Source organism: Macrosteles quadrilineatus, unplaced genomic scaffold (assembly GCF_028750875.1).
Source record: "Macrosteles quadrilineatus isolate MER2022 unplaced genomic scaffold, UCM_ALF_1.0 Scaffold_8__2_contigs__length_117827958, whole genome shotgun sequence".
Classification (NCBI taxonomy): Eukaryota; Metazoa; Arthropoda; class Insecta; order Hemiptera; family Cicadellidae; genus Macrosteles; species Macrosteles quadrilineatus.
In genome coordinates this window covers 1,413,091-1,439,424 of record NW_026542601.1, presented here as the reverse complement: position 1 = coordinate 1,439,424, position 26,334 = coordinate 1,413,091, and the positions used below count along the sequence as shown (strand labels likewise).

Below are 26,334 nucleotides of genomic sequence, written 5' to 3'. Positions count from 1 at the left end.
AATGTACTGATTCTGATATTTTATAGGAAAAAGAAAACCTAATGTACTGCTAAATACAATAATTGCATGCAAAATAGTATCGGTGTAAACGCTTGCAAGGTGCAGATAAATATGTAAATTTCCTCCTATAAATATATAAATATTCGAATTCATCCCTAATGAAAAAAATTTTCTGGTCCAGGTTCTGGCCAGTACTGTCACAGAACTGACCAGTTCTGCCACAGTACTGACAAGTACTGGCCAGGTTCTGGGCGAGACTGGCCAGGTTCTGGGCGATACTGGCCAGGTTCTGGGCGATACTGGCCAGGTTCTGGAATGATACTGGACAGGTTCTGGAGGGTACTGGGCTGATACTGGCCAGGTTCTGGCGAGTACTGGGCTGATATTGAAGTTTGTATCTTTATTTTAATGGGTCTGGTTTTACTTGATAGTTTTAGTGACTTATGCCCAGTACATTTTTGTATTATTATGGCAATAAAACTATATTCTGATTCTGATACTGGCCAGGTTTTTGCTGGTACTGGATGATACTGGCAGTGTTCTTGGCTGATAATGGCCTCTGGTCCAGAATTCAGACTCAATTATATGAGTTTGTTGTTTTTTACAAGTTATTCACTTTGGTAAATTGGAGATTACTGATAACGATTAATTTATTTATACATATAATGAGCAAATCTGTACAGAGCTACAGACCACAAGTGTTGTCCGATTGTGATGAAATTCAGCAAGTAATAAGTACCAAACCATGGGTTTTCAAAGTTTTAACTTTTTTGAAATTTTGTTTTTTAATGGTGATTTTTCCATAAAAACCCATGAAATAATAGCAAAATCTTATTTTAAAAAATTGGCCAAAAATTTTTTATAAATAACAAGTATGTTAGAGCCCTTTAAATTCTGAAAAAAATTTTACAACGCCTATTACTGTAAAATTACGGTTTAAAAGCTACTGTAACTTACATGTTATTTTGTATATAATAGAGGAAAACTGTGTTTTTTTAACCTATATTGATAAAAATTAGTATATTTTGGTCTTTATAATTTAAATTTAAATGGTGCAACCTCTCAGTGTTGTGAAAATTAGGGTTTATTTTTTGCAACTTTTGTGATTTTTTCCTGTAAAATATTAAAGTTACTACAGTACTACCACATACCCATACATAGGACAAGTACCTATGTGTCCTAGAATAATTATCTCTACAACCAAAATAAAAGATTGATTAAAATAACTACTGTATTGTTTTGAAAAATTGAGCAAGATTAAAATTTAAAAGAATTTTCGCGCCAGACTGAGAGCTAATGACAGGGTCCAGTGCAGTCCGTGGCAGAGGAGGGGAGGGGACTGATTTTTCTGTTCCAACTCCAACTGTCAAAAGATCGGCGTCGCCATCTTTGCTTGGCTGTTGTGCCTAACCTCTTGACTTTGCAAAAGTATAACTTAGTCCTTTCAATTTAAAATTAAAATGTAATAGTGTATAATCGTATCCATATTATATTAGTAGCCTAAGATTTTTGTTGTTAGGTAGTTTACCTTCAGTTTTTTAGTTTTCTTTCACCAAAGAATATCGTTATTGAAGAGGCTGTCTCCCAAACCAAGGTAAGGAATTCAAAATAACATTAGGCCTACTTTAGTTAATAAGTTTCAATGTGAGTTACACATCAAAAATTAGGTTCGATAAAAATTCTGCAACATCTAGTCTTTCTTTAAACTGATTAAAGTTAGGTTAAGTTATAAACCGGTAGTTAAGTTAAGTTACTTATAGAAAACTAACCTAATCAAATCAAATCAAATCAAATCAAAGCTTTATTTTCCAATAGACATTACAAATGAGTTAGCCAGGCTTTGGCTTACAGTTATAAGTTTTTAGACTACCTAACAAATTTGCATTGGATTTAATCTTAGTACATTTGTTAGTAGCCCTATAGCCTTGATGGGGCTTTCTTTGAAAGTTTGATTTTTACTTGAACGGAGTCCTAACGTTTTACTGCATGTCCTAATGCGATATCACTTTTTAACCTTACTTAGGTGAATCATTGGCCACAGTTTCAAATCTGCAACTTTTAATAACCTATATAGGAATATACCTAACTTAGCCTACTACAATCATTTTCTTAAACCTATGCAGTCAGCCTTAGTCAAAGCCTAGATTAAAAGTTAGGTTACAAGTTAAATATCTTAAATTCAATTGTTAGGCCCTACACCTAAATAATTCTTACACCCTTAAAGGATAGTTGATTTCATAAAATAAATTCCTTAGGCATAAGTTAAAAATAGGCTACCGGTACTGCTAGGTAGGGTAGGATGAAAATAAAATCGAGCCAAGCGCAGTAAATTAAACTTAGGCTAGGGAGCATTAGCTAACCAAAAATAACTTCCAACAAACCGAAAATGTACTCCTATCTAACGTATTTGTTAGACCAATTCCTAGAATAACTTAATTTGTTATTTACTGTCACACTATGGATGAGGCCTATTTTATGTTATAATTAAGTTATTGGTAACATTTCTCGACTGATAACTTAGGCCCCTATTAGCCGTGAGCAACATGTGGCGCAGCTAGTGGAGCCGCCGGTGGCCCATAGCGTTTTGGAACCTGGACACTAGTCGCGCGACACATTCGTAGCTCGCTCAAACAGCGGAATTCACCACAACACTCTAGTGTCAAACATGACGTTGAGTGACTGCATCCACAATTTGCACGTCACTATTAGCACTGGACATTGTTTATCTAAACTAAAGACAACTAAAAACGCTAATGACACAAAAAGGAAAGAATGAAAGGAAGGAAAGAAGTTAAAAAGGTCACTGGTAAACAAAGTGAACCGAAGTCACTAATGAATATAACAGCAATATGGTGAGGCACGTCTCAATCGACTCAAACCACGATGTAGACTGTGTGACAGGCTTCGTTTTCACGTTAATAGTGCATGCGAGCGCAGTCAGTGGCGTCGCATGTTGCCCACGGCTAATAGGCTCCATATACTGCAATGCCCCCCGACTGCCTGGACACTAAAACGGTCGCGACACATGTTGCCGGGCAAAATCACTCCCGGCAACACCTCGGGCAGCTTTTTCGGCGGCGCCACCGGTCTCCCCGCGGCTAATAGGCACCATTTGACTCCATGCCCCTCTACACGTCCGACACCGGCGGCTCCACTAGCTGCGCCACATGTTGCTCACGGCTAATAGGGGCCTTACCAATAATTTATTCATACGGTATTGACAGTGACACCTAGTTTTTTCTAATTTACCTGAACTTTGCGACATTTTACATATCCTAGGTTAAGTTAAGTATAAGTAAATATAAGTTAAGTTCTAGCTAACCAATTTGCGTCAAAATCTGTTACGTTTCTTAAGCGGTATGGATTTTTAAAGGCCTGTTTACTTCTTAACTGAAAGTAAGTTAGGCTAGAACAAATTTTATGTTGTTAATAAATGTATGTACCTAGCCTACATAGCTTGGTTATTGTATCCATACTTTTGAAATTTGTGATAATTGAATGGGAATCGGCTTCGGCACATTTTATGTGCGTGGGTTATGCTTGTCGAAGCACCTTATTGCACCATGCCGAGTTTTGTGAACTGTACCCTTTAAGCATGCGTAGATCTGGGAAAACTTTATTATGGTTGATTTTTAGGCCCTTTTACAGCATTGAGAAATATATTAAGCTGATTTTGATTCAATCAAATTTATTTATTCCCAACGGCAAATCACTGTTACATGAGATTGCAAAAAAATAAAGTTAAAAAAGTGTGCATGAAGTTCTTGTCAAAGGTTTAATTTCTTTTTGTCTGTCTTCCCCATTTAAAGTTTTGAATCTAGAAACTCGCTGATGGAACCTTTTCAAGCTGAAACCTTTTTCTAAGTTTTGGTGGTTTTGAGATTAGATTTTGACACGTTACTAGTGCTACATAGCCTACTTACTATTAATAATAGCAAACTTCTTGTTATTTCTTACAGAAGCTGTTTTTCAACCAGTTTCCAGAGGCCAAAGAAAAAGAAACATCGAGACGGTGATAAAAGATTGGCTAAGACCGTCATGAAATCGAATTGTTAGCAAGTAGGAAGGAAGGTAATTTGATACCCAATGATTGATTAATAGATGATGTCAGTCACCATCAAAGCAAAATGTAAAAACTTAGCCTAATGTTTCATTTGCCTTACAGAGTTGATGCTTGATTTATTTGCACATAGCCTATCTCTCTAAGATATCAAAACTAATAGGTAGGCCTATAGACAAACAAATTAAAACCAACACTTTTTTTATTGGAAACTGCAACATTTTCTCAACCAAAGCAAAATTATATGTTTAAGGAGTTAAAGGCAAAAAAGGGCTCAGTAAATTGAAAGAAGCCAGGTGTTCTGATTCTGCTTTAGAATAAGAAATCTGTTATGAGTCATCTCTTAAAAGTTTACATCCAACACCAGTTGAATATATTCAATGTTAATAATATAATGTTACTTTTTTTCAGGAGAGAAACGACTGAGGAGGGAGAAACGACTGAGGAGGGAGAAACGACTGAGGAGAACGAAGACTGCATCCCATAAATGGCTCATGGACTCAATCTTTATGTCTTTAAAATTCATTATTATTTATAAGTGCAAAGATCTAATGTAATATTTTTAAATACATACATGTTGGAGTATAATGCTGAATATTGATTAAGGCCTACACATTTGCTAATGAGGAAATTTTTAAAATACCTATGGATAAACATTAACAAAATTAAATATTTTGTAATGGATGATCAATTTAACAGCAGTATTACCTTGCTGACTAAAATAGAAGAAAATTCACAAATAATAATTCTTTTACCAACAAAGGAGCTAGTAGACCTAATAATCCTGTGTTAAATTGTGCATTGTCTTTTGATTTTGTCACTAAGGTAGGCCTAAGATTTATATGCCTACATAAAAAATCGATAAAATGCTGGCATAAAGCCATCTTTACAAACAGTTTCAATAGAAATTAGTTAATTTAACAATCAATATTGTTATATTTTAAAAAGTTAATTAACCTCAATTAAAAATTGTGTATCAATCCGTAAAATTGTCTGATATTAGGTATGATTGAGATTCATGTTAATATTAGACATGTAATATTAGATACATTCATGGTAATATTAGATATGTATTTGGTTATTTTAATTTTGTTTGACCGTTTGAATAGCACGGAAATAACAAAAAAGTTTTTTTTTTATTAGGTATAACAGTGTCTATTGTAATTGAGTACCTAATCTTACATAAACTGCAGAATTATAGGGTCCTCAACCATTTCAGTAAGAAGTAATCATGCTCATCAATAACCATGGTTTAGGCCTATATAAAATTAATGAGTCTTGCCATTGATAAGTGCCATTGGTAAGTAGAAAAGAGTGGAAATTGTGATAAGATAATGGCAGTATTTGTCTGATTGGAAAGTGTAAGTCAAGAGTGTGACCCTTTACAATCATTTTCTACAAAAGAGTTATATATATGGAAATGACAAACAATTGTCATATACCAATAATGTAAAAATATCAGCATACAAATTTAATTTTTTTGGAAAATCCGTCGATAAATTCCTTTCCCTCATGTAAAAAGGTAATTATTTTTAACGAGTTATTCACGTAAAATACAAAAAACTATGGATACAAAAACGTTACTGTATTTTAATTTGAGAAAATGTGAAAGACGTGATAAAATACTAACACAATTATGTTTTTTCACATCATTCTCATGTAAAAGTGGGTCGTCTTCGCAAGCTCAAACAACCAATACATTCTGGAACAGTAGGCCTACTGGCCAGGTTCTGAACCAGTACTGGCCAGGTTCTAAACCAGTACTGGCCAGGTTCTGGAACAGTTACTGGCCAGGTTCTGGACCAGTACTGGCCAGGTTCTGGAACAGTACTGGCCAGGTTCTGAACCAGTACTGGCCAGGTTCTGGACCAGTACTGGCCAGGTTCTGGAACAGTTACTGGCCAGGTTCTGGGCCAGTACTGGTCAGGTTCTGGAACAGTACTGACCAGGTTCTGAACCAGTACTGGCCAGGTTCTGGAACAGTACTGGCCAGGTTCTGGAACAGTACTGGCCAGGTTCTGGAACAGTACTGGCCAGGTTCTGGTTCTGGCCCAGGTTCCTGCCAATTCTGGAACCTGGGCCAGAACCTGGCCAGTAACTGGATTTTTTTCACTAGGGATTATACAAATCTAGTTGTTGACATTGACGGAATACCAATTGCATTACATTAACACTAGAGTTATGGAGACATGAACATATAAATAAACCTAGACATTAACATAAAACATTGTTTGAAAAATATTTAATTTCAGTTAGACTCCTTTGCATTAATTTTCACTTAGTTCCGATCACCCATGTGACTTGCCCACATCAGGCTGCTTTGTGTGATGGCCCGTGCCACAGCACATGGCTGGAACCAAGCTGAACCAAGGCCCCACTAGAAAAACAAGGCCATGCTGCAGGATTCATGACGTCACACTAGTGGATGGATTTCATTGATAAATTAATTGCCATCACCATTCCCATATGTTTTAGGTAAATAAACAAGCTGGCTGTTTGTAAGATTTTAATGGTAAGATTTTAGTACAACTATCCACCACTGTGACGTAGTGTTGCGCTGCCCCTGCTGCAGCATTGCCTGTTTTTTCTAGTGGGGCCTTGGCTGAACCAAGTAACTGCGCAACTACAGTAGTTTGTATAACGCCCCAAATTACCGCTAGGGAGCAGCACCTTACAGTGAGCCAACTGACGTCATGCGGCATGGCTGCTTGGGCTGATGCCCCTCCATGGCCAATATGGCTAGGAACGGGGAGAACTCAACTGAAGAATTCTAAATTCGTTTTAGTCGGTCGCCTAAATTTTGCGTCGTCTTTCATCCCTATAGTGAGATTATCTGTGTGTAGCTTTGTTACTGAATAAGATGAGTTGTTTCATTAGTCAGGTCCATTTATTAAAAGCGGAATGATCAAGGACAGCTGGGTCCAAGGCTACTGAAAAAATACAGCTTTAAACCGTGTCCATTATCAAACCATAAAAAAAGTTACACATTTTTCTCAGGAAGTAACTGTCAACCTTATGATTGATTTCTACTAGGCGAGTACTATAACTACTGATCTACTCAACCATACGTCATTATCACATAACAAATTGGCTAACGCCTATTGAAGAACAAGTTAATAGCCTATAGTACTTGAATTCGAGCACAAACATAGTAAATATTTCTTATGAACAATACAACATGAATGTCGGCTATCATTTTCATATTAAAAACCTCTTGAAATTATTTTAATCATATCCTGAGATCATGAACGTCACAATTGCGACTATTTTCCCGTTAATGTTTTGATATTAAGAAAATCAACTTATTCTGAATTTCCGCTTATCCGCAAAGGCTTTGGTCCCAAATAGTTTGGAATAGTGGAACTCAACTCTACTGCATGAAGATCATCCAATTAACCATAGAAATACTCTATATTTATGTCCAAGGTACTGTATTTGATTTGTTTTCTACTCAGTTAAATTAAATGTATATGGCAGCAAACAATTTTCTGTTTTAAAGCATGGCTATCATCTATGTTTTAGGTTAAACAAGATAGATTCTGTTAATTAATTTATGGATCAGATGAATGAGAGAAGAAATGAGTCATGCATGTTACCGACAAGACAATGTGCATCTTAGCACATTTCATAAAATTATAAATTGTATAGCTTCTCCAGACAGTCTCTAGGGATAGTTTATGTTGGAAAAAATATTTCATAATAATAGTTAGATTTGCATGAACTTATTAAAACAAAATTTTAATCCCAACAAAAAGAAATAGCGAAGTATCTTATCAAAGCTAAATCCTAAGCAATTAAGCCACTGAAGTCCATCTTCCCTTGAACTAAGAAGCAGGCCTGCAGTTTACATGTGTTGCGCTATGGGGCTGAGAGATCACCACATACATTGTGGGGGGAATTTTTCTATTCTTTGCTCCCCCAACCAACCTAAAATCTCTTGCGCGTCTGGGCTCCGGCCCACCTACCTTATTTATAAAAGCGGCCCTGCTAAGAAGACTGGGAAATCTACTTTGAAGGCCATTAAAAAACAATCATGGATGGCCAAAGCAGCCTGGATGGCCACTCATCAAGTATGTCATGATGGATCAGTTATCATGAAGATGTTTCCAATCTGAAAAAGAAGACAAAATACCTTTATTTGGAAGTTCAATCTCCTTAAGCTTGAAGACTGTTCACAATGGACTAAACAATTTTAGAGAAAAAAGAAGATAATTAACATTAACATTTCAATCTGAAATATTAATAAACAACGGTTTTACCTTTTTAACAATTTAGTTTAAAAATATTCAGTCTAAAATTGAGGACGAATGTTACAGGCGCTTCAGAGACAACAGCGGCAGTCCTCTCGGCCGTTACCTCACGAAACAACGGAAGTGACAGAAAACGAAGTCTCACGTACACCAGAAGATTCCGTTTGTAGCATGGAGGGTCCAAGTGCCATCTACGGCGATGGACCCTCCACTTACAGTGAGCTCGGGGGGTTTGGCACCCCCAACATTCTCCATCGTAACAAACAGTAGAAGGTTTGGCAAATTTCTGATGACTGTTGGAAGAGCAATCCACATAAGAGTCTAAAGTAGATTAATTTAATTTTTTTTCCTGATTGAGTTTATCATTTCATTCTACCAAATAGAAATTGAGGAGAATTATATCACTGTGAAGAAAATTAAGGTGGAAAATGTAAGTTTTCTGTATGAATAGAAAAAGTAAAAAAATTATAGAATCAAAAATTGATTTCAAGATATTATGTATTTTAATTGACTCTTTATCATGATCTACGTTTAAGTATACTTATTGCTACTACCTATTTTTTTTATGGGTGCTATTGTTAGAATTTATAAAAAAAATTAACTTACATAATTTTAAATTATAGACTTTACAGATTAGTCCAGGACCTGACTAGGGTTCTGTGTGCATGTCGTGTATAGAGAATTTTGCTTTTGCATTTCAATATAGGTGTCTTAGGAAGTGTTTTCCACTCGGGTGTCAAGTTCGCACCTGGTACGTTTTCGAGCTATGACGTCATCAAAATGGCAGCCATTGATTTTTTTAAATCGTATATTTCGCAAACTATTTGTCGGATCGGAATGAACTTTTTTTTGTTTGAAAGATAATTTTAAATGCTACCTGTTTTAAATTTACACATTTTTTGTATGTTTAGTACATTCTTCGTAATTTTGAAAAAACCTGTATTTTTAAATATTTTTGTGTTATTTTTGTTTGTAACGTTTTATTGATACAATTTATCAAAAACCACCAATGAAAAAAGTTGTAGAACGTTTAAAAATCTTTACAAAAATACCAAATTCGATATGTTTTACTCAAAAGATTACGTCAAGAAACTCGATAAATCTCATAAAAACACCAATTTTGGCGCAAAAACGCCTATTAGTCCGGCATCTAGGGCAGTTCGCAAGTCTTATAAAGACAGTTTTACCATTCAATGTTGATGTATGTGTCTAAATAAGTGTTTTCAACTCGGGTGTCACGTCTGCACCCACTGCAGTTTCCGGTTATGACGTCATTAAAATGGCGGAAAGGGCTATATTAAAAATAACTATATTTTACATACCATGTTTCGGATCGGAATGAACATTTTTTTGTTTGAAAGATAAGTTTACATGCTATCTTTCTTACATTTACACTTTTGTTGTATGTTTAGTACATTTTTCGTAATTTTGCAAAAACCTATATTTTTAAACACTTTTGTGTTATTTTTGTAAATAACGTTTTATTGATACAATATATCAGAAATAACTTAAAGACAAAGTTGTAGCACGTTAAAAGGGCTTTACAAAAATACCAAATTCGATATGCTTTACTCAAAGGATCACGTCAAGAAACTAGAAAAATCGTACAAAACAACCTAATTCGGCGCAAAAACGCATATAAATCCGACATCGATGGCTGTGTTCGAGTCATATATAGACAGTTTTACCATTCAATGTTGATGTATGTGTAAAGAAATGTTTTTAAGTGCCTGGATTGATTTTCAATTAATCTATTAAATTAACATTGTTTAAGAGTACCTATGTTTTTTGAACGGTAGAAGTGTTTTTGAACGGTTATTGGTTACTGAGAAAATAAAAATATTTTTCATTTAAAACTCCAATGTTATTCTTATGGACAATATTGTAACTGTAGTAGTTGGCTTGTTTATGGATATATTTTGATCAAACTTGGCAGATTTATTTATCCAGTACTAAGCTATTAATATTTTAATAACAAATCCACTTTATTAGTTTCCCTTAAGCAGCAAACGTAGGTATTCTTAAACAATGTTAATTTAATAGATTAATTGAAAATCAATCCAGGCAAATGGAACTTCGCTTAGTCGACAGGATTGCTGCACCGGGGGTATTTATATAGTGGAAACATTCTTATGGACTAATTACATTGATTTGTTGTGCTTTTATTTGCATAAAAGAAGGTAATGGTCTTATTTTAAGTAAAATAGTTGGTGAAATCGTAACATGTAGCAATTTTAAAGACATCATAACCGGAAACTGCAGTGGGTCCAGACGTGACACCCGAGTTAAAAACACTTCTTTACACATACATCAACATTGAATGGTAAAACTGTCTATATATGACTCGAACACATCCATCGATGTCGGATTTATATGCGTTTTTGCACCGAATTAGGTTGTTTTTGTACGATTTTTCTAGTTTCTTGGCGTAATCCTTTGAGTTAATCATATCGAATTTGATATTTTTGCAAAGCCCTTTTAACGTGCTACAACTTTGTCTTTAAGTTATTTCTGTTATATTGTATCAATAAAACGTTATTTACAAAAATAACACAAAAATGTTTAAAAATATAGGTTTTTGCAAAATTACGAAAAATGTACTAAACATACAACAAAAGTGTAAATGTAAGAAAGATAGCATGTAAACTCATCTTTCAAACAAAAAAATGTTCATTCCGATCCGAAACATGGTATGTAAAATATAGTTATTTTTAATATAGCCCTTTCCGCCATTTTAATGACGTCATAACCGGAAACTGCAGTGGGTGCAGACGTGACACCCGAGTTGAAAACACTTATTTAGACACATACATCAACATTGAATGGTAAAACTGTCTTTATAAGACTTGCGAACTGCCCTACATGCCCTAATAGGCGTTTTTACGCCAAAATTGGTGTTTTTATGAGATTTATCGAGTTTCTTGACGTAATCTTTTGAGTAAAACATATCGAATTTGGTATTTTTGTAAAGATTTTTAAACGTTCTACAACTTTTTTCATTGGTGGTTTTTGATAAATTGTATCAATAAAACGTTACAAACAAAAATAACACAAAAATATTTAAAAATACAGGTTTTTTCAAAATTACGAAGAATGTACTAAACATACAAAAAATGTGTAAATTTAAAACAGGTAGCATTTAAAATTATCTTTCAAACAAAAAAAAGTTCATTCCGATCCGACAAATAGTTTGCGAAATATACGATTTAAAAAAATCAATGGCTGCCATTTTGATGACGTCATAGCTCGAAAACGTACCAGGTGCGAACTTGACACCCGAGTGGAAAACACTTCCTAAGACACCTATATTGAAATGCAAAAGCAAAATTCTCTATACACGACATGCACACAGAACCCTAGTCAGGTCCTGGACTAGATGGAAAACACACACAATATTATTTGTATTTAACATTAACATCATATCTATACCCTAGGAGAAAACATTTTCTGATATAAATTGTTTAAAGTGCAACATTTAATTTAACTCTTTTGTGTATAATGAAGTTTATATGGACTGCCAGTTACAAGTTGCAAGAGTTGGCAACTATTGAGCTCCTACTTTTTCTCTTAGTATTTGATTTGATACTGATATCCGATGTGATCATGAGAGATGCTATAGTCGCTAATATGTAGCCCTTTCAGAGTATAACAGTAAACATGATGGTGAATTTGAAATACAATTTCACAGCAGCTTACTCTGTCAGTGACTATTACAGTAAAATAAGTGATTTTAAATTTTTAAAAGTGGCAACAAATTTCACATGTTAAAGAGGGATGTTAACTTCCAAAAGTGTATTATTAAGTTAAAGGTATTGAAAAGACAACTTATTATTTTGTAAGGTAACTCTCAAGTAAAAATGAGTTGGCATCTAAAGGGTGTCCCAATAAGAACGCCGGATTTGAAATGTTAACAAACCATATATTTTCAGGCTAAATTTACAATATGAAACATGAATCTTAAAGCATAGTCTCTCCGATTAGTAATTGAGTATTATGTCTTGTAAGTGTCAACCTGCTGAATACTGACAAGCTCGACATCTCTTGACAAAGTTTTCCATCACTTTTTCACACACTTCCTGTTGAATTCCATTAATGGCACAAATCATTTCCTCCTCTAAGTCTTGGATTGGTTGAGGATTATTGGTGAAAACAAGCGACTTTAAATATCCCCAGAATAGAACTGAGCCAATTTATTCGAACTTATAAATCAATCTTCGGACAGATGGCTCATTTGGTGCATTGTCCCGGCCGTAAATAGCGCGCAGCTTCCGTACTTGTAGTGCACTTTAACTATGACCACGCGTTGTTCCGTCGTGTAACGATTCATGACTACAAATGGGACCTAATACTGATAACATCGCTGATAATTTGGGAATTCCTATTGAAATACAGATAAGGATAAGACGCTCCTCAAATCCGGCGTTCTTACTGGGACACCCTTTATATCAATTAAACAGCAAAATATTAATCACAATTGGTGTAGTTCTGATCAAGTGACTCATTTCTAGAAGTGCACAAACCAAAACCTAATAGATATGTATTTTTTGTTATCCAAGGGTTCAAGAATTTAAATTATATTAAATTACCTAGTTTTGTTGCCTATAGGTTCTTAGATCAAGATGTTTAATAAATCCAACAGCATATTTTGCTGATCACTTCTTATTTCCTCCACAGTAGGGAATTGTGCTTAGCACAACAAAAACAGCATCAATATGCATTGGCTATTTCCTATTTGCTTTGATTAAAAAAAAATAAATTAGTGTAAAGTGAAAACAGTCCTGTCAAGATAGAAGGAGCTCAAATGCAATTCAATTTACTATAATCAGCTTCATCTATAAAGTCTTGCCTATATGAAGGCCTTAGGATTGTGAAAATATCAGTTTTTCAGCAAAATATCAAACATTTGTGCATCTCGTTATTTTGTAATGTGTTAACATACCGTATCAATTTTAAAAGCTCTCAAATTTTCCTATACTTTTTAACAGTTAACAGTAGACATTTTTGGATTAATCTGTTATATTGAATCATCCAAAAAAAAAAGAAAAGTAAACACTTGGCATTTTTTGGTACCGGTATGAAAAAGTGCAGTGCCTGATATACATTACTGTATATTTTAATGCATTTTTATGAATCCGGGTGAATAAATCATAAGATTACGTCATTTCAATGTGCCAATATACTTAGTTTTTACAACTTTACCTCAATAAAAAGATTCAGTGCATATGCTGGAATGTCCATTATAGAGTGACATTTCTTCTGCCACTTTTCCACTGGCTCGAAGGTGTTATCATGTAAATATACATACACAAAGACGTCAATAGGCCTGACAGCATCTTGTGATGCACCAATGACCAACTCCATCTATTTATCCATTACATAATATACACTATATATTGTACTGATCTCTGTAGTAGCAGCTTATTCTGTCTAGTTTGTAAAATCCGATAGTTTAGATTCCTGAGCTTTTGTTTGCATATTTTTTATAACTGTCCTATGCTCAATTGTAATAATTTAAAACCCTGTAACAGAAGGCGTACCTATTGGTAAGCCGTAGTTTTTATAAAACAAAGGTCGGACTTGCTTTTGTAAATAAACCGTTAAAAGACAAATCGTAAGTGTGAGAATCCTGCCCGTTATATTATCATTGTTTAAGTAACTTAACTTAAATGTGATTTATTACACTTACCAGCTGTCTTTATAAATGTTATATCACTGTAAGTATCATAAAACAACTGTTCCATAACCATTCCTCCTTTGAAAACATTTCTTTTGTGAGGAGTCGTAATAAATGTATATTTTGAACCGATATCTAAATCTATGTTTAGGTTTAAACGTACAGGGTAATACTATAACAGTACTTTGAGTGTCTGAGTTCTGTTGGAGTGTGTACATTTAAACCGTGTTAAAGTGACATTTAAAATTAAAATGTAAAATGGTTACAAATCTAAGAAATAAATAAATATTATTTATTTTTATACCCGTTTTATGTTTATTTTGGTGTTTTGTTAACATTAAACAACTGTGTATTTATTACTGATCCTTGTGTACTTATTGAGTTTTGCAAGCTTAGAGGACAATATATGTTTCGGAGACTGTTTATGTGGAAGAGGAGGGTGGAATGACTGTGAAACTACTAATGATTGGAAAAAATGAATGAAACTTATTCTTGAGGTTGTATTTAGGTTGTCATCACTATTTTACAAAGTAAACAAAATACAAAAAGTCTGAACCATAGATTGCATGGTCTGAACACAGTATTGTATAATGGTATTACAGTAGAGTGGTTTTTGCCGATAAGCCGAGTTAGACTTTGCTGGTTTCAGACTGGCACCATTGCAATACTTGCACCATAGTCAATGCTGGCACTATTACTTTCTAAGATAGTGTTATTAACGCGAGTGAGATTTTGTTTACTAAAAGGTTGGCTAATACAATTCAAACGAAACACAATGTGAGTAGGATATACAAGAATGTTGATTTCAAATTGTAAAGGGTAGTTCAACTAAAATACTCCTAAAAGGATTGATTTTGTGTGTCAAAATCATTTACTTTTTGAAAAACTGCCAACAACTTTATTATCAAAGTGAAATAGGTGCGTATATGGTTACTGATTTTACGTTTGAAATAAAACAGAACCATATGATAGCTTGTCTAAATTAATTATGAAATCAGACTGTATAGTACCTTTTAAAACATTCACCACCCAATATTACATGCCTTGAGTTGCACATGAATGTGTCCCCTGAGAGAATGTGCTAAACTGAAATCTTTCAGTATGCATGTAAAAAGAATCATGAACTTGTAAGAGTTCACGGCGAGTTTAAAAGAGAATGATACAATGCTTGCAATATATAAATGTGCCAATTAAAATCCACGAACCGATGTTAGACAGCCTATAAACAGCCTTATAAACTTAAGATCTAAACAAAAATAACTGTAGAAAAAAGAGCTGTAGAATAAATTTTAACCAGCATATCATTGCAGCGTAAATGTAGGAGTATGATGGAATGTAGGAGTATGATGGAATGTAGGAGTATGACGGAGTGAATGTAGGAGTACTGTAATGGAGTGAATGAAGGAGTATAATGGAGTGAATGTAGGAGTATGATGGAGTGAATGTAGGAGTACTGTATAATGGAGTGAATGAAGGAGTATAATGGAGTGAATGTAGATGAGTATGATGGAGTGAATGTAGGAGTATGATGGAGTGAATGTAGGGGTACTGTATAATGGAGTGAATGAAGAAGTATAATGGAGTGAATGTAGGAGTATAATTGAGTGAATGTAGGAGTATAATGGTGTGAATGTAGGAGTATGATGGAGTGAATGTAGGAGTATGATGGAGTGAATGTAGGAGTATGATGGTGTGAATGTAGGAGTATGATGGAGTGAATGTAGGAGTATGATGGAGTGAATGTAGGAGTATAATGATAATAGAGTGAATGATATTTGCAAAAAGTTTACTGCTTCGAGCTATTTCCTTAGCCTAGCAATTATTATTTAGATGTTTAATGATTAAGGGCAGCTACTCATGTTTTGATAAAAAAAAAAAACTTGTGGCTTTTCTCAGCATTAAACTGACAACTTTTCCATTTTTAGAGGAGCACTCTGTCGTTCTCTTAAGTTTGAAATACACAAATATTTTATTTTGTAATTTATTTTCTGACAAGTGTGCTATATAAATAATTACACCCTATCGATATTTTAACACGTAATATAATCTTCACTGAATCCAAACTGAAAATAAATAACAGCAACGACCACAATGAGCTGTGTCAGTAACAGGAGATTGGTGTGGATAGCAAAATTGAAATTGGATTGAAAATGTAACCAATCGTCAGGTGCACTGGTGTACAATATAGCAGTTGAATTGGTTTTCGAGCTTTACCGAAATCGTTTCCAGTTTTAAATTACGCTATAAAACTACCAGGTTGGAACTGTTGTATAGGATTTGATTTTGCTGTGTTTTCACTGTAAGTCACATTTATAAATTGGTTTGATACATATTTGCAAACAAATGCTATGACTGCACTGAGAAAAATTTTCATGATTATAGATGATTGTGGAAAATAGGTATACATTGATTATACATAATCAATGTTTTATTTTAGAGGTGATTGTAACTTACCCGTATTTCTCAGGAATTTCGGTGGCCAATGGCATTTTTGTTGGGACATCTGAGAGTTCTTCACAAATTTCAAAGTAATGTTTAAAGACGGAAAATTTGAATACTAAAACACTGAAATGTTCTGTTAGACTTTTATAGATGCATAATCTATTTGTCATCATTTCTATGTATTTCCATCTAAATTTTATTTCCACCAAGTTGAATTGTTATTTTTAGGGAATCTATGTTAACAAATTTATTTTATTTACTGTTCGTTTTCATACATACAGCACAAGCAAATTTTCATAGGTAAAGAAAAAAATAAATACAAAAAGTCTTATTAAAAAAATAAGACAGATTTTCATAAGGAGCTTATAGGTTAGAGGTGTTGTGAGAAATGTCATTAGTTCAAGTGTGAGCAAACATGTCACACTAAAACCCAAAGTAACCAATAAACTAAATGCGAAAGAAAAATGGACAAATTGCACATATACAGGGTGTCCCGGAACTCTCTACCAATATTTTAGAACATTGATCCTGGGTAAGAAACGTACCTAAATATCATATTTAAATTGTCCGGAAGTCCTTAGTTACTCACACAGCCGCCATTTTGTTTTTTTAAGTTATTAATTTTTTTCTAAAGAATGGTTAAACATACGAAATGGAAACTTTGCACAAGCATTTACGACAACTAGACAAAGCTACAAAAAAATTATGAGGATTTTTCAAATTCATAAAACAAAATGGCGGCCATTTAAAATGTTCTTTCTTAAATAACTAAAAAACCATTGATTTTACAAAAATTTTAAATGGCCGCCATTTTGTTTTATGAATTTGAAAAATCGTGATAATTTTTTGGTAGCTTTGTCTAGTTGACCTAAATGTTTGTGAAAAGTTTCCATTTCGTATGTTTAACCATTCTTTAGAAAAAAATTAATAACTGAAAAAAACAAAAAAGCGGCTGTGTGAGTAACTAAGGACTTCCGGACAGTTTAAATATGATATTTAGTTATGTTTTTTACCCAGGATCAATGCCCTAACATATTGGTAGAGAGTTCCGGGACACCCTGTATTATTGAATAAACACAAAACACCATTTTTGGAAGGACAAAGACAAAGGGTGCATAAATTGATATAGAGCGTTCATATACTGAACAATCAGGTATATGTTCAGTAGAACAAAATCTGAAACGTATTAAGCTTCTAAATTCCAACTTAAAGACTTAAACTAAGTTTTCAAGGGAAAATTAAAACTTTATACAATAGCTGTGTTTTGTGCTGGACATTTCAGTTGTTAAATATGGTTTTAAAAAGGGATTAAAAGTTATTGAAGGATTGTAAATAAGTTTATTATTTCAAAAAAAATAAGGTAAAAGTTGTAAAATCTGCCCTTAACTAAGTGAGAAACCCATAGGTTTCTGCTCAGTATCCTCAACCACAACTAACTATAATGTGACATTGTACATATTTACAATAAGATAAGAAGTTGCACAATTCAAATTATGTTTATTGAAGTGCATGCTTTTATTACTTTCGTGACAATTAACACAACCGATTGGTAAACTCTAGTTTTACTACATTATTATGTAACAAATTATATTTTAAATTGTCTGATTCACAATATCACGATAGCTTAACCACATACAATAGAGGAAAGTTACTCCAATGTCTATGGCTTTACAGTTTTGTCAGAGGTAGTGCTAACCTCTGCCACCGTATACTTGCCAGCACTTATGCTCGACAATGTTCTTGTTTTGTCTGATTAACTCTGACAATGACCCTGGATAAAAACATACTAAAAAAATTAAATCTTTCAAGACTTGATTGCCTATTTTGTAAAGGTGAGATATAATTTTGGTTAGGAAAAGTAAAATGATTCTTTCCTCAAAAACGTTCCCTCAAAAAACTGTTATAACTTGATCTTGATCCCTCATATAGATGTTATTTCCTAATTAATAATTCTCTCAGATAAATTTAGTAGTTTCATCAACTTTAACTTTTATCTATCTCCGGAACATCAGAATTGCGGTCGCGGAGTGCAGACAATGCCATCAGCTGCTGTCTTTGTCTTGAGATGTTTATCTGGATTACTTTGGTACTTGGCCTTACCTCACTTGCTTTTATTGCCTCGTTACAAACAAGATAAGACGTAAGTTTTATTACCATACTAAACGCTATATTTAACATACAATTTTGGCAACTTTTTAAAAGTTACAGTAATTTTAATGCCCCAAAAGTTTACTTGGAGCAGATTCAATTCATAATTCATACTGCACCTTTAATTCATGTAGGTTATCCTAAAACCCTACAAGTACCCATACTTGAGGTACTTTGCTGGGGTATTTTGCTTAATACTATAGAGGCACCTATCGTCAGCAAATTGCAATACTTTATACGACAGATAAGGTAAAGTTATATTACAATGAAATAGATACAGTATCTTATATGGATCAGATTACATTTTATCCAATAGTCAATGATTTTACCCAAATTAATGATTAAAATACAAAACCAAGAGTAAAGAAACCTTTAAATAAAGCTGAAAAGATGGACCCAGCAGTGAAGGAAAGTTTATTCCGACCACGTAGCAAAGTAAAGCCAGTCCAGCTCAGTGTGTAGCGGCTATAGCATATAGGCTCACTATCAAACATGTCCTTGGATTACTTCTGAACAGGATCTCTCGAGGAGTAGTCTTTTTTTTATACATGAGAGCTACTCTTTAAAGATATATTGTACTTTTTTTTGTAAACACAAATTTCAACAAAGTGTCAGCAAATGTTTCTCAGGAAATGTTACGGTATCTATTTTCTTAATGCATATACATAAAAGTAAACTTTGCTGTACAGTATTAATCATTTACCAAAATGAAGAAAATATGCTTGGCAAGGCTACTTACTCTAATTAAACCACTAAAATTTACTTTGATCAAATATATTTATAAATTAAAATAGGCTCAAAAATAAGCACGAACAATTAATTTAAAATAAAAATAAAAATAACATGGGCCTTACTGGTTGCCATGCTGGTGCCGAAATAACAACGAAGTATAAACAGAAAATCAAAACAAATGGCAGAAATTCCAATCACATGTTTTATTAAACAGCGTGGGGTGAAATAGAGAAGTCTGTACATTAGATATTTTTGTTCGAGTTTTCGACCACTGAACGATCTCTAGTTGTTATTATTGTTCACCTCTGTATCATGACCGTTAAGATAAAAGTATTTGTAATGGTTAGAATCTTTATGTATTTATAATTTATTGACTATGCCAATATCTGTAATACATGGATCAACGGCAGTAAAGATTTTTTATTCTTTGGTTCTAATTTGAGTAAATACAACAGCAATTCTCTATATAATAGCCTGTGCTATAAAGTGTACTATACTGTATACAAAGAGCTCCCAGTTGACGGTTTAAAAACACCCAGATATTGTGTCAACTAGAAATTCTAGTTAATCCCAAGTACTGTAGGATACATAATGGAACAGACGCTTGCTCAAGTCCTTAGAACACCACACTAAAGCAGTTACAACACCAATTATATTTACTGATTATGTTTGATCAACAAGCATTTTAACATAGATTTTTAACATTAACTTGTTTTTGGTTTACACATTTGTGTTGAAGATAAACAATTCTGTAGAGTGAAATGAAATTGGATAACGTTTCCGAAAGTAATGTTTTATTTCTTACAAATGGACATTATAGTATCAAATGCAAGAGAGAAAAATATATACAGCAGAACCCTCTGTAATTGGCTCAGTCAATTGTGTCCAATTAGGAATAAATTGGCTATGACTACAGTTTAAATCGGTGAAGTGTGTTCTTCAGTATAAAAAAAAACCAAGGCAACGGATTAAGGCAAACGGGGCAAAGTATCTTTTCGAGCCTCACCTGTTTTCGTCAAACTACAATTCGAGCTAAATGATATCACTTAACTCTTATTGATAAGATGTTCGGTAAGTTTTTGACTCAATAGCTTATTTCCTCTAAGTTGGGATCCAGCGTTAATTTATGAAATAATTACATCACAAAGTATCATGAGTACATACACTGAATAAAACTCTACTAATTATTAACTTTTTAACTTTATGAAACTTATAACCCTGAATTACCACGGACCTGTGTTATACCAAAGTAAGATTATTCCAAGTCTGGTTTAATGGGAAACCTGACATGAATAAGCAATTCCTGAATCTATCAACTGCGCAATATCAAAGCTGAACAATTTTATGCATTATTGTTCATGTTCAAGTGAGTAATAATTTCAAACATTGCGCTATTGAAGTTTTTGCTATCTTATTATGTAGTTGCTATTGAGGTCTTAAACCATTTACAAACTTATATTTTATATTACAACTGTTGTCAGTTATATTTAAATATTGTTTTCAAACTTATGAAACAGATAACATATTTACACGGACGATTGTAACCACACATTCAACTCAAGGAAGTAAAATACACAGAAACTGGTCTGTTATGAAACATAAAAGGTGAAATAAACAGAATCACGTGACCTGACCGTACAGGAGAGTTTATTCGGACCACGTAGCAAAATAAAGTCAGCCCAGTTCAGTAGATAGCGGTAGCTATGGGCTTACTATCAAACGTATCTTTGGATTACTTTTATACGGGGTCTCGCGTAAAGGGTAATGCTTTTGTTTTATAACAGTTTGCTCTTTTTTTAAACATTTTATTTTATAAACACGAGTATTACTAAAGAGCCAAATAATATATTTCGTACCTAGGGCCAAAAATGAGGTTTTGCAGGCTCAAGATCATTTTTTCATTTCATCAATGATCACGATCTGCAAACCGCTTTAGGGCCGTGGTACGAACGCTATTTTTCACCACACTATAACCTATTACCACTATATTCAACACATTAATAATGCACACTGATAGTAAATACAACTACAACTTTAAGGTTATGTGAAGAAATAATTAGAGAAATCAGAAACAAATAATAATAAATAGTTGCTAGGCAACGGTGACGATAAACAATTCTATTGCAATGCTATGGATACTGATTGTGTATTTATGCATTCACGTTTTAAGAAAGTAAGCGTGCAGCTGATTTTGCGGCCCTAAGGGTGCAAAAACCTGCTCGGTCCCCAAATGACTATGACAGCTGGCATAGTCTGCAAAACGCAACTTTCAGCCCCCAATTAACGTATGTAAAACAGCTAAAAACATCATAGTGTGGTGAAAAGATATTCATTTGGAAATGTGCTCAATTAATTCCCTAGTTGTATATAAACGTAAACTTTGCAGTATCGGTCATTTTCTTTAGCCAGTTTGCTGATCCTAATGTAACCACTAAACCTTACTTTACCAAAGTAAACCCAACCAAACCTTCCACCTTACTTCTACTTGTAGCCTCAGTGAGAGGGAGGCGGATGTTTTGCATTCAAGTTTTCTTAATAGGAGAGAATATTTTTTTCACTTGGAATATATACATAATTAAATAGAGGATGGTAAAATAAATTATAATCAGAGTTTACAACCAGAAAAGGAAAAGGGTTTATATTTTGTGACACAAATAAAGTTTTATAAAAAGCCTTCAAAACATAAAATATTGCAATCCCTTTTAATACTGGTATTTTAAAATAATACTCCCCTTATTTAGGCATCTAATTTTACTTTGGTGTAATGAGGTTTGCATCCAAATCAACTGTAAAGACTAGTTTAGCATCGCTTAAATTTATACTAGTTCATGAATTAATTTAATATGACTCTCAACTGATTTTACTTCTCATCAACTACATGTGATTCTATCCCCATGTATTTAGAGCCATTCTTATTGTACAACATATTATGATTATTTAATCTTTACAGTTACCACTCTATTTATTTAACTTTTTAGCTGTTGTGACGTATATATTTATACTCCACTTAGGCTTCCAAAAGGATTTCTCTCCATCACGAAAATCAGAGTTAGGATTTTGCTGCGTGAGAGGCTTACAGAATGCCAATAACTCTTTTGGTACTTTTATATTTACCAACCTACAACCTGCAAGAACAGGGTAACATTTATATAGGTCATCCCTTAAAGATTAACTCACTCTCATTAATTACTAAGTTAAGTAATATTGATTAATTACTAAAACTAAGTAATATTAGTTTAATATTCATGAAAAATCAATCTGATATTATATTACATTTTATTTTATTTTTTTATTTTTTTCAGGTCAGAAAATAAATTAGAACATTGATCTTTTCTCAAATGAGACGTCAATTCACTGTACTGTATATAAGTAATAAAAAATATATCAAATGTGGAAATAAAATCTTATACAAGCTTCATTTAAAGTGCATTCTGCCTCTTTGTAAAACTTCTATGTTATAAATACAAACCAAATTGATAGGAAATTCAGTAATTTTAGCTACTATTTTTTTGTTTCTGCTTGACTTCAACTCTTGAACAATATTTTAAAATCCCTACTATTTCATAACTTTTGTTCTACAACAAAGCAATTTCTTGAGGTTCCGACTTCAAACGCACGCCAAAGTCAACCGTATTGATCAAATAATTTGTAGTTCACGAGTAGTATTTATGTAGATAAGACTGTCGTGATTGTACATGTAAATACAGGGAACTAAAATAACCGCCACTGAGTAAAGTATTACCAACATAGGTACTTTCAAATTTGAAATAGTATTTAACATTTTAATCTTATGCTTGATATAACTAAATCATTTTACCCTCCTTAACACATAATTGGTTCAATTTGATCAGAACGCTAGTTTTCTGGAGGGATTCCAGTAAAACTTTGAGTCAGAGTTTTAAGTTCAGGGATTCGAGTTTGAGTTTCAGCTCAAGGAGTGCATGAAAAGAGAAGTCGTAGTTTCTAACATATTTGAAAAAATTACAGATAAGTTCTTGAATGTTTGGATGTGAATAAAACATTTACCATCATAAATGAAAAAAACTCGCTTTTCATAAAAGATACTCATTTATTATAAAGGTTGTTACATCTATGAAATGGACATCTATAGTGGTAAAATTATGAAAACGCCAGTATTTTTTAAAAAAATTCTCATTTAATAATGTTTTAAATTTATTGTATTTTTCTTTTTAAAAACCATAAAAATAAAATTAGTTCTAAGTACAACATATTCTAATTTTTAGAATAGTTTACATTTTTGAAAAGATATTATGTCTAGGATATATGCATGCGTACATAAAAAAAAACATTCATCGTAAGTAACTTTTTACAAAAAGTTGTCATTTAAAAAAATTTGTATGTCTTTGAAGTGTTTATGTATGAATGTAACGTAACAAATTATCATTGTAAGTAACGTCGACTAACGCAATAGCAGGAGTTGAAATAAAATGCCACATCCAAAGAGGCTAGATTGATGACAAGTTCGTTTTATATGCATGGAAGTGTCGTCTCACAGTCTTCTTTGCGAAATTGTATTCGTTATACTTTATGGTAAACCCAGACGACATAAATAACTGGTATATGGTTACACAGCCATATACCTCTTCTGTATATGGTTACACAACCATGGTTACATTGGTGTACAATAAATTCCTCCCAGCACTAACAACACAAAGCTTTAAGTTCTTAAAGTAAACCTATAGGGTTTTGTATTTTCAGATTGGCAATTGAAACATACTACAGTGTTATTTATCAAGGATCAAGTCCTAACTCGTCTCATTAAATTGATAAAAAGCAAGACTCTACTGGTGAAAAACGTTTAATTTACTTACTTTGTAAGAATGGGTATTTGTTGGCACGTGCAAATAAGTTCTAAAATGTTCTATATCATTCTCATCATTTAAATTATACCTGACAAAACAGATGTAAAATGACAGTGCTAATAGGTTGTACATTTAGTACGATTATCCGTAGGATAGTTTTCTCTGCAGAGAAAATAGTAAGGTGAGTCTCCCATACATTCTACTATTGAAATTTTGGAGATGAGTTGATTTACAACAAGTCCCCTTCCGGCTTAACACGGTAAAAAGTTAAAGAGGCAAACCCGATGTTTTACAGTGTGCCATTCTGTAGGAAAATTCCTTCCATTCTCTACTAGGGACAGGTTTAAAAGAGAATGAAATGCGTACTTCATGCGTACAAATATGTTATAAACAGATATTGTACTAGTTTTATAGTTTACGCAACGATCGCGTAAAAATAGTCTTCTACACGAGCAGAAAATTCAAGGCACGAGCCTCGGCAAGTGCATTTGAGACTTCCAAGTGTGTGTCTTAAAGGCTAATTACGCGAGTTGCGTACGCAGCTCGACCGTTTTTTTACAAAGTCTTCGTCCGTTTTTTAATCACTAACAATCTCTACTCATAACGTGTCAGGGAGGTTATGTTTTCATTTATAATATCTCATTGCCACTGATTGTGATGCGACGAATCTTCGTCCCAACCACTCACTCATTGTATAATCAACAAAATTGGATTTAACAGCTGATAAGTTGGCGCTCAAATAATTATAGTTTTACTTATTTTCTCTCAATTCTTCGAACCTCATTGGGCCAAACTTGTACTGTAAAGTAATATAACAATGCTGTTAAGTAAGTAAAGAATACTGTCAATTAAAACTTCAATTTTCAGAACTGAATGGAAAAGCTGGGATTACTTTAAAACAGCTGTATGTAAAAGACATATTACAGCTGATATTACAACAAAGCTACATTTTAAAATATTATCTTTGACTATTAAATACTACCAATAGTAATCCTGAAAATATAATAATAAATAACATCAATCACAAATTTATTTTTATTAGGTCAAGAGAGCTAACTGGTCTAGTGCGAAAGCAATTGACTTCAGTCTCCGAGGTACCGGGTTCAAATCCCACCAATAACCAATGGATTTATTCTAAATGGCGTGTTAAAAAGTTCTTGATGAGAGACTGGCGTATTAGACAGTAAATATTGGATATTAAAATATGCAAGTAAAATCTTTGATAACCATTTACCGTCTTGTAATTACTTACAAGTGTAATAATTATATCACATGGTTGTGAAATACGTGTACGATCTATTTATATTCCTATTATAAATAGTAAAATACACTTTTAGATCCATAACAAAGAGTTTTTGTACGTTGATTTCTCGTTAACGTAATAACAATATGAACCAACTGAGCGTGATATCGATGTCCTTGGTGGCGAACGTTGTTGGTACAGTATTGTAATACAATCGTCAGCGCGTGATTTCGATGTCCTTGGTGGGCGAACGTTGTTGGTTCAGTATTGTAATACAATCGTCAGCGGGTGATATCGATGTCCTTGGTGGGCGAACGTTGTTGCTACAGTATTGTAATACAATCGTCAGCGCGTGATATCGATGTACTTACTGGGCGAACGTTGTTGGTTCAGTATTGTAATACAATCGTCAGCGCGTGATATCGATGTCCTTGGTGGGCGAACGTTGTTGGTTCAGTATTGTAATACAATCGTCAGCGCATGATGTCGATGTACTTGGTGGGCGAACGTTGTTGCTGAAGTATTGTAATACAATCGTCAGCGCATGATGTCGATGTACTTGGTGAGCGAACGTTGTTGCTGAAGTATTGTAATACAATCGTCAGCGCATGATGTCGATGTACTTGGTGGCGAACGTTGTTGGTTCAGTATTGTAATACAATCGTCAGCGCATGATGTCGATGTACTTGGTGAGCGAACGTTGTTGCTGAAGTATTGTAATACAATCGTCAGCGCATGATGTCGATGTACTTGGTGGGCGAACGTTGTTGCTACAGTATTGTAATACAATCGTCAGCGCGTGATATCGATGTCCTTGGTGGGCGAACGTTGTTGCTACAGTATTGTAATACAATCGTCAGCGCGTGATATCGATGTCCTTGGTGGGCGAACGTTGTTGGTTCAGTATTGTAATACAATCGTCAGCGGGTGATATCGATGTCCTTGGTGGGCGAACGTTGTTG

At 33.7% G+C, this 26,334-nt stretch overlaps 1 protein-coding gene and 1 long non-coding RNA gene across 4 annotated transcripts in view; both read left to right on the top strand.

Annotated features, from left to right (window-relative positions):
- Positions 1-9,213, top strand: part of LOC129001835 (probable G-protein coupled receptor 158) — a 28,513-nt gene extending 19,300 nt beyond the window's left edge. For 2 of the 3 annotated variants that reach the window (XM_054429290.1, XM_054429289.1), the window contains one exon: positions 8,377-9,213. In XM_054429290.1, the coding sequence (XP_054285265.1) occupies positions 8,377-8,580 (204 nt within the window). In that variant the 3' untranslated portion in view covers positions 8,581-9,213. The remainder of the gene's footprint in view (positions 1-8,376) is intronic. The other variant, XM_054429291.1, reaches the window with a different exon arrangement.
- Positions 1,374-4,562, top strand: LOC129001836 (uncharacterized). The gene is made up of 3 exons (XR_008491501.1): positions 1,374-1,594; positions 3,960-4,071; positions 4,472-4,562. It is a non-coding gene; the product is annotated as an uncharacterized LOC129001836 (long non-coding RNA).
- Positions 9,214-26,334: the final 17,121 nt, after the last annotated feature.